The following is a 9,608-nucleotide window of genomic DNA, read 5'->3' as shown; positions in this document are numbered from 1 at the left end:
TTGTTGATTAATGTTATTTGATGACAGATCCTTTTCTTCTTCTTCATCAGAAAAATCTGGTTGCTCCATCTTCCTCTTCTTCTTCCTTTTTCTTCTTCTTGATCTGTTTGCTCTGCATCGTTGTTTTTCTGCAGATCTTGTTCAGATCCAGAAGATAAATTGTTGATCTGGATTTTTTTAGTTGATCTTCATCATTTCTTCATCAATATTTCAGAAAAACATTTTTTGTTCATCTGAAATATTTCATCTGATCTTCATATAATATTTTTTTTGTTCATCTGAAATTTTTTTTGTTTATCTGAAAAATAGTTACCTAAATAATAATAATTTAAAAAAAAAAATATTTCATCTGAAAAAAAAAAAAATTGTTCATCTAAAATTTTTTTTTTGTTCATCTGAAAAAACAAAAAATATTTCTTCATCAAAAATATTTCATCTGATCTTCATCAACTATTTTTCAAGATCTTCATATAATATTTTTTATATATCAACTGATCTTCATCTTCATCAATATTTCATCTTCATCATTTTTTTAGTTGATCTGGATTTTTTCGTTTTGATGTTTTTTTTTTTTTTTTTTCTGGAGATTTTTCTGATGAAGAAGAAGAAGAAGAAGAAAAAAAAATGCAGAGCAAACAGATCCAGATCATCAACAAGAAAAGCTGAACAAAAAAATTAAACTGAAGCAACAAAAAAATATAGAACCAGATCACACTACAACAAAAAACATTTTTTGCGACGTTTTTTAGCAACAAAATTGAATTTGGTTGCCAATTGTATTTTTTTGGCGACAATATACGTGTTGGTCGCCAAAAAATACACCATTAGCAACAAATATCTCAATTTGTCGCGAAAAATGGTTGGCGCCAATTTAATTTTTCGCGCGGGAGCGCTAAAAAAGTTTTGGCGACGAAATTAATATATGGCGACGAAATTGTTTGTCGCCAATTTGCGACTTTTTGGCGACAGAATTAAACTAGTCGCTGAAAGGTGAGTGATATTTATGGCAACAAAATGATTTTCGTCATCAATAAATTTTTTGTCAAAACGACGTCGTTTTGAATCTGTCCTTTTTATTTTTTTATTTTTTTAAATGACTTTTAAGTGAATAAACAAAAGTGACCTAAAAGGAGACTTCTTCGTCTTCTCATTTCAGAACCTGAAGCGGCACAAACAGGTTCAGAAGCACACATTGGAGACTTCTTCATCTTCTCCAGCAACACCTCACAAAGCCCTTCGCAATCCCCCAACAACCCAATTCTAAACTCTCTCTCCACTCCCTCAAATATCCTAACCCTCATCCAATTTCTCTTCGCTTCTCAATCTCACATTTGGGTTCCAACTCTAAACAATCCAAATGGGTCTCCGCTGTTGCTGAAGAAACTTCGGTTTCGACACAAAACCCGTCGTCCGAGGCGGCACAGAGAGTTTACATCGGAAACATTCCTCAGACTGTCAACAACGATGAGCTCCGCCAGATTGTCGAAGAGCACGGTGCTGTCGAGAAGGCCGAGGTATCAATTCTAGTTAATTATGAATTTTTCTGTGATTGCATTAGTTTAGTACTGTAGAAGTGATTTTCTTTAATTTTAATTGGGGATCCATGGAATAAATCAGTGTTATATGGCTTTGCATTAGCAATTTGTAGAAAACTTGACAGTGGATCTTGTGTATAGGTGCAATTAGAGTGAGGATCATGTTCCACTAGGATAGACAGATAAATTTGAGAAATAAGCTCATTTAAAATGCGTTAAGTTATGATCCTATCAAACTGAAGGAGTGTCTATTGGTTTTGACATGTTCACAAGTTTGCATTGGACCAAAGCAGAAAGCAGAGGGCTCACCCTGATGCTGGGTAGACATGGAAAAGGGTTCACTTTTTTCTTGATAAAACAATTTGCAATTAGGCACTCTAACTTCCTTTCTGGATTCTACCGATAGGTTATGTATGATAAGTACTCTGGAAGGAGCCGACGATTTGCATTTGTTACGATGAAGACTGTTGAGGATGCAAATGCTGCTATTGAAAAGCTAAATGGCACAGTAAGATGTGATTATATGGTCATATTACTGGTTTTTAAAGATTAGGAATTCACTATGTATGGTTCTTTGTTTATATGAATTCTTTGAACAAATTGCTTAATTTGATCTTGTTTTCCACTACAGCAAATTGGAGGGCGAGAAATCAAAGCAAATATAACAAAAAAACCCTAACAAACTATGGATTTGCCATTTTTCCAGTCTGAAGAATCTGAATTCATTGACAGCCCCCACAAAGTTTATGTCGGCAATCTTGCAAAAAAAGTAACTACAGAGATGCTCAAAAACTTCTTTGCTGAGAAAGGGAAGGTTCTTAGTGCAAAGGTATCCCGAGTTCCAGGGACCTCAAAATCTAGTGGTTTTGGGTTTGTAACATTTTCTTCAGAAGAGGCTGTCGAAGCTGCAATCTCATCCGTAAACAATGATGTAAGTTTGCTACTCTTTTTGTTATGAAAACTTGGTCTTTTGTAACCACACAACCACAGGCCCGTGTGCTTCTGATAAGTGGTTTCATGATGGGTACTTCCAATGTATGCATACAATAAATAGAAGGAAAAAATAATAGATCATCTCTCCCTCTTCTTCGTCTCTCTTTCCCTCTCCCTCTCATTCTCCCTCTCCCTCTCACTCTCACTCTCACTCACTCACACTGTGAGAGTTTCGGACTGATATTGTGATTTTCGGGATTGATATATTCTAATTTTTGGACTGATTTTGAAACTAATTTTCGGGACTTGTATGTTCGGAATTTTTGGACTGATTTTTGTAAGAAACAAAATCTAGATTTTGATTCTTGTGAAATCTGGTTTGAGTTTGGTAGTTTGATCATTTGTTAAACCAATGTTTTGTGCTAGGCATTAAGCTTTGATTTTTGTGAATATTTTGAAATTTTGATGATTTCAGAGACATCAGAGTAATTATAGGTGATCTTGAGTAATTGTTTTTTGGTGTGCATTTTGTAAATGATTTTTTCACACCCACCACGTGTTTGTGTGTTGGTTTGAAAGAGACAAAAAGTTGCAGTGGACTAGAATTTGTATGAGCAATTTCTTTGACTATGTGACTAATTAGAGTCATTTTCATTGTTTTCTGTTTTTATATTTTCTGGGTTGTGGATGTGAACTAGAATTTGAATTTTTGTACTGGATTCTCGGCTTTTTTTTGGTTCTTTTGTTGTATTTAATGGTAATATGCACTATATGTTTTCGGATGAGATATGAAGAATACTTATTTTATTTATCCACTTGAGCTGATGCATGAAAAAGTTATGAATCCACTTCTTTTTCTATTAACATTAGGGGATTATATTCTGATTCACATTAATTTAGAAGTGTTACGCAGCCTGCTTGTATATGAAACTTTATGTTTTGTGATTATTCAGTGGTTGAAGTGTCACTGGCAATTATTTGAGACAAATTTGATGCTAATGTTACCAAATAATTACATTCTAGTTGTGTCATCATAAGGGGGAAAAATATAATGCTAGGCTAGACCGGTTGTCTTTCCTTGTATTTAGTTGATGGTGTTATAGTCTAATACCAACATGACAGATGCCTACGGGTTTGCGCTCATATAATCATGCTCTTAAATTTTGCAATGAATTTAGTACTTTAAGAAAGGGAGATATTTCAAGGAATGAACAGAAGTCCAGGGTGTTAAGGTATTATTGAAATACTTAAATGCTTTTGCAAACTTGATACATATGATACATGTTTTGCATCGCAAGTCAGTCATCTTATTTATATATTATTTTTTGAAAAGTACTAATCAATCAGGTTAAATTTATAATAAAGTTACACTGTGGACCCAAATAAGTTCAGATAACATGGACATTATGATTTTCCCCTGATATGCTATGAACGACATTGTTACATGTTGTAGCTGATATATTTCATTTTATTGAATTACAGGCTGGTTCAATTCATTGACTCTTATGATCCGCCATTGAAAGGATTACATGAAGACTTGAATTTTGTCAGCCCTCGTATTGGAGAGGTTATATGTCTTTCCTCTTTCTGAAATAATCTCATAAAAAATTCAATTTTCTTCTAATGAAAAAATTGGCTTGGTCTTTTGCTCAATTGTTGGATTCATAATACACAGATTTTCTTTCAGGATCTTTTCACTATGAGCTTTATTAGTAGTTTGGGGTTTTCTGTACTCTTTTGTTTAGTTTCTTTCCGGTCATGGTATTTATTATTGTTTGCAGGTTACTGTTTGACTTTGTCTTAGTTAGAATGATGTGAATAAATTTGAACATATATACAGTTGCTGTGATAAAGGTGGAAGATCCCATGTCCTGGAATCATGTATGTGCCTGCAAGAAACAATGAAATGGACTTATTTACATATGTGACTATTATAGTTGCTTCTTGCTTGCCATTGTTATCTTTTAGTTTTTAGTTTTTTCTTCCAAAAGCGTTAATTTCAACAGTTCTTCACAATTATAGAGAACGTTCTGTACTTTCTTTGTTTGTGATCCAAAGCCCCTTCCTGGGCATCTTGTGGACATCATTTCTCATGGAAAGTGAAGAAAAAGAAGAAGAAGAACATTAAATTCATTGTATGTCCATTAAATTCATTGCGTGCAAGAATGATGAACATGATTTATTGACGGTAATGCATTAAATTCTCTAAGAAATTCTGCATGTCCAGAATTCATAAGTGAAGATAATTTTAATTGCTAGTCATCATCACCAGCATCATTGGTATATTGAATGTTGTAGTTGTTTCTTACATGTCTTCCATATTACTTGTTTTCCATCGTCAAGTGCAATTTAAGCAATAGAATTGCATCCTTTGGAATTTCATAAAATTGTTGTGGCCTTTGCTTTCAGAAAATGGACTTCCACCATTAGAGAACGAGAGAAGGACCGGTTAGCTGCTGTGAGTATTTTATTTATGGACTTTTAAGTTTAAAATGGACTCTCTTTCAAAATACAGTGCCTCACTTTTCTTCTGATATTGCATAGATTGTGGAAGCTTTATCCACCAGTTATCTGGGTCCTGACTATTCCCAGGTACTTTGTACTATAGCTATTTGGTTCATCTGTTACCCTTGGGTCATAGAGGTTCAAGTGGACACTGATCAATTTGGTATACTGATTTTGCAGGCAAGAGAATTTGCAGAAATATCTTTAAAAGACATAGATCAAGTAGCTAAAAGTTCATTTCCTTTGTGTATGCGCCACCTGTTTGAAAAGGTAAAGACCTTTTCTATAGAATCAGTCCCATTACTGTTTCTATAGTATGAAAAAGTCTTTTCCTCACGAATTCCTCTTCTTCCTCTGTCTGGATGTGAAGTTATTGTGATTCTGCTTTTATTTTCATTCACTTTTGTGGACCTTTCTACTCCTGTGCAGTTAAGAGAGGACCATCATTTGAAGCATGGAGGGAGGATGCAATTGGGTCTATTTCTCAAGGTTACATCTTTGAACTTGAATAGGCATGTTTGGTTGTGTGGCCATCGGCATTTCAAGGAATAACATATATTGACGGGTTTGTGGGATTGTAGATGCATGAAGTGCATCACCCACTATGTGAAGTGTGAAGCCTCTATTTCAGTATATTATCTTTCATTTATTGGACAGTGTTTCACACATTGACACGTTGTTGCAACTCATTTGATCTGTTTCAGGTTGCACATTTAAACATTGACTGCCACATATATGTCCTTGTTTCGTTTACAAACATATGAACATTTTTACATAGATACACTTGTGCTTGGTTCAGAATTATGCATGATAATTTCTCAAAATTTCAAATTAGTGCAAGCAATTTTCTGTTCTTTGAATAGCACGTGTGCATTGGATATCTGAAAGAAATCATGAAGCATTCAAAAATGTTGATTATGGAAAAATTTAAATATTTGGCATTCCTGTAATTTCGAAATTATTTTCCTTCATGCATTTTTGCCTTTCGGTATTGTATTTTGAATGATCTTTCCCTCTTTTATCTAGAGTGTTGGATTGACGTTGGATGATGCCCTTGCCTTTTGGAAAGCTGAGTTTTCTCCCAAGGTAAGCCTGGTACTATTGAATTATTTGTTAACTAATTACAATTTTGGACGCTTCTGTTGTTTTTAATAGAACATAGATGTATAGCCTTGCATTGTCAACATATGGTAAGTAGCAATAACAAACTTAGCTATATGAGTTACTGAGTAAATGCTTTGTGCATCTTCATTTGGATAAATTAACAGCATGTTTTTGTGCAATGTGCTATCACTGCAGTGCAGTGCTCCACTGATTGAATTGTTTAAATGGATAAATCATTTTCAGCTAGTTCAGTCCAGTGACATTTTTTTCTCTGTAAATCATCTTGCTGCCAAGACAATTTTTTATGACACTGAATTCCCTTGGTGTGTGTGTGTGTGAGAACTCACATGCACATTTAAACAAAATTGTTGGTGTATTATCTGTATTAAGTAGTTGTAGATCTGCCATGTTTCTTACATACACATGCCTTTTCAATTTAGTCCTAGTGCTTTTATTTATTTATTTTTTTTTGTAGGTTGGTGCTGAGAGATTTGATAAAGAATATGCATATGGCATACAGCACAACTACGGAAAAGAAGGAAAGAGAATGGTAAGGAGTCTCCTTAGCATGATTGCCAATTATCTTATCGTTATAAGTGAACAAATCATAAAACCTATTTGGCATTTTTTTAAATATTCAAATTTGTTTTTTTTGTTTTTTTCTGTTGGCATTTGTTAGTGTAGAACTGCAATAATTTTTCATTTCAAGTTTAATCAATCAATTTTTATATATCTATATGCATATTAACTCTTTTCTTTCATTCTCGCGATGCACTGGTGTATCGTTAGTAGTTCTAATATTCAAGTGCTTTGTGCAGTTTTGTGACCCTTTTGAAACATTTTGTTTATGTTAAGCCTTGACTTTTTCTCTATAGCAGCAATTATAACTACCTGCATGCTTCATTTTTAAGGAATCTTGGTAAAGTAATATTATAAGTTCTACAATACAAGATCCTATGGCCTAACAACAAAGTAAGGGTTGCAGGTCACTGGAATTGGCGTTTTGCATTCTTTGGGGAGGCAATTGTGATGGTTCCATTTGCTATTCTAGGTTTTGTTATAAAACCTTTACAGTTGAAAGGTATATGTTGTGTTAGTTTTAATTTTTTTTTATGTAATCTATTACCATTTCCTAGCTATTCTTAACAACTTGTGGATACAGGTTTTTACCCTGCTGGATCAAAAAAAGCATTGACTGGTACAGAGATAGCTGTCATAGAACTTAAAGGTGTGACACGTTATGATTACTGTGCATGGGATCTTTTCAGTATAATTGCACTTTTTTCTTCTCTCTTTTCAGTTTACTACATCACTATTATGTAAGAACCAATGTGCAAAAGCCAAGATAATGGGTGCTATTGAGAACATCTACAGTAATCCAATATACATCAAGCACCTGTCACTGAATAGCTTTGACAATCTTGTTCCCACAAAATAATGCCTCAATTTGCCCAGTTTAAATATTTTTATTGATTTCATTTGAATCCATAATAATCAACTTGATTTGAAGAGATTGAGAAGTTTATAAGGAAGACCAAGGATCAAGCAGGCATGCAGGTTGATGAAAATGATTATTCATCAGAGGAATCTTATTGACAAACACTTTTGTAAGTATATTTTTCATAATTTACTTTTTAAATCACTACAAGCATTTCATTTAATATGTTTGGTTGTGTTGAACAAACGGGACCTCGATTGGATCTCCGGTTAGAAAATTAGAAGGAAAATTGTAAAACACAAGACTTAAAAGGCCCGTTAGGGGGCCAAAATTGCGAAATGACCACCGAAACCACCGAAACTTGGCACGGACAGCTTGTTCAAGCCTAAATAGACTTGTAGGAAAAAACGGGACCTCTATTGGATCTCCGGTTAGAAAATTTGAAGGAAAATTGTAAAACACAATATTTAAAAGGCCCGTTCGGAGGTCGAAATTGTGAAATGACCACCGAAACCACTGAAACTTGGCACGGACAGTTTGTTCAAGCCTAAATAGATTTGTAGGAACAAACGAGATCTCGATTGGATCTCCGGTTAGAAAATTAAAATGAAAATTGTAAAATACAAGACTTAAAAGGCCCGTTCGGGGGCCGAAATTGCGAAATTTTGAAATGACTACCGAAACCACCGAAACTTGGCACGGACAGCTTGTTCAAGCCTAAGTAGACTTGTAGGAACAAACGGGACCTCAATTGGATCTTCGGTTAGAAAGTTAGAAGGAAAATTGTAAAACACAAGACTTAAAAGGCCCGTTCGGGGGCTGAAATTGCGAAATGACCATTGAAACCACCGAAACTTGGCACGGACAGCTTGTTCTAGCCTAAATAGACTTGTAGGAACAAACGGGGCATCGATTAGATTTCCAGTTAAAAAATTAGAAGGAAGAATGTAAAACACAAGACTTAAAATGCCCGTTCGGGGGCCGAAATTTCAAAATGACCATCGAAACCACCAAAACTTGGCACGGATAGCCTTTTCAAGCCTAAATAGACTTGTAGGAACAAACGGGACCTCTATTGGATCTTCGGTTAGAAAATTTGAAGGAAAAATGTAATACACAAAACTTAAAAGGCTCGTTCAGGAGCCGAAATTGCGAAATGACAACCGAAACCACCAAAACTTGGCACGGACAGCTTGTTCAAACCTAAATAGACTTGTAGGAACAAACGGGACCTCGATTGGATTTCTGGTTAGAAAATTTGAAGGAAAAATGTAAAACACAAGACTTAAAAGGCCCGTTCAGAGGCCAAAATTGCAAAATGACCACTGAAACCACCGAAACTTGGCACGGGTAGCTTGTTCAAGCCTAAATAGAGTTGTATGAGCAAATAGCACCTGATTGGACTTCCTGTTACAAAATTAAAATCAAAATTGTGAAGTTCATATCGAGTTTTTTTTTTTTTTTTTGTCAATCTAATATTGTTTTTTCTTTTTTCATGTGACAGATTAGCAATGGTGGAAAATAGTTTGGGCTGCATCAGAAGATTTGATTTTGTGTTTTTGGAAATATTTTGACATAGGATTTTGGTAAATGATTTATGGATTAAATGTTTAGCATCAAAATATTTGGTGTTGTGTTTTTGCAAATATTTTGATATATGATTTTAGTAAATGACTTGTTGGTTAGATGTTTAACATTAAAATATTTGGTTGTAATTTTGAAAATATTTTGACATAGGATTTGGTAATGTATTTATGGGTTTGATATTAGTAGTTTGTAAGTACTTTGGTATGCATGTTTTAGATTGTCAGAGAATTGTAATTATGTTTATTGGGATTTTTCATAGTTATTAATTTTGAATTAGTATGAATGTCTTGCACAGGTGTATTATTATTTACATTACATTTGTGTATATATTGTGCACAGGAAAATAGGTGTTTTGGATTATTTTGAACAGGAAAATTATTAAAATCAAAAATTTGTGTAGTGAATTTTTAGTAACAGGTGGTGTTTTTGTCGTCGTTAATATGTTTGGCGACAGCATATAGTTTTTGTCACTAAAAGTTGGTGATTATTCCAGGAACTTTTAGCAA

The 9,608-nt window shown here is 34.1% G+C and overlaps 2 protein-coding genes across 2 annotated transcripts; both read left to right on the top strand.

Annotated features, from left to right (window-relative positions):
- The first annotated feature begins 712 nt into the window (after positions 1-712).
- LOC114260605 (small ribosomal subunit protein cS22-like) lies at positions 713-4,926 on the top strand. Its single transcript, XM_082887113.1, has 5 exons — positions 713-1,514; positions 1,942-2,043; positions 2,167-2,466; positions 3,951-4,035; positions 4,878-4,926. Exons 3-4 carry the CDS (start codon positions 2,221-2,223, stop codon positions 3,966-3,968), a joined length of 264 nt encoding a protein of 87 aa, XP_082743239.1. The 5' UTR covers positions 713-1,514; positions 1,942-2,043; positions 2,167-2,220; the 3' UTR covers positions 3,969-4,035; positions 4,878-4,926.
- Positions 4,227-9,295, top strand: LOC145799543 (putative DNA primase large subunit). Its single transcript, XM_082889135.1, has 10 exons — positions 4,227-4,249; positions 4,878-4,926; positions 5,013-5,060; positions 5,154-5,243; positions 5,403-5,462; positions 6,000-6,059; positions 6,553-6,627; positions 7,063-7,158; positions 7,240-7,684; positions 9,020-9,295. The coding sequence occupies exons 1-8, from the start codon at positions 4,227-4,229 to the stop codon at positions 7,105-7,107; spliced, it is 450 nt and encodes a 149-aa protein (XP_082745261.1). The 3' UTR covers positions 7,108-7,158; positions 7,240-7,684; positions 9,020-9,295.
- The last annotated feature ends 313 nt before the right edge of the window (positions 9,296-9,608 follow it).

This window comes from Camellia sinensis, chromosome 9, assembly GCF_055761805.1.
Source record: "Camellia sinensis isolate YWXY chromosome 9, ASM5576180v1, whole genome shotgun sequence".
Lineage (NCBI taxonomy): Eukaryota > Viridiplantae > Streptophyta > Magnoliopsida > Ericales > Theaceae > Camellia > Camellia sinensis.
The sequence above is the reverse complement of the archived record's forward strand: the minus strand, read 5'-3'. Positions and strand labels throughout refer to the sequence as shown.

Bases quoted from the DNA above. Each gene is read 5' to 3' on its own strand.
- LOC114260605 (XM_082887113.1), top strand. From the start codon at position 2,221: ATGGATTTGCCATTTTTCCAGTCTGAAGAATCTGAATTCATTGACAGC.
- LOC145799543 (XM_082889135.1), top strand. From the start codon at position 4,227: ATGGTATTTATTATTGTTTGCAG. The intron at 4,927-5,012 runs GTGAGTATTTTA...GATATTGCATAG, and splicing joins AGAAGGACCGGTTAGCTGCT to ATTGTGGAAGCTTTATCCAC. The intron at 6,628-7,062 runs GTAAGGAGTCTC...TAAGGGTTGCAG, and splicing joins GAAAAGAAGGAAAGAGAATG to GTCACTGGAATTGGCGTTTT.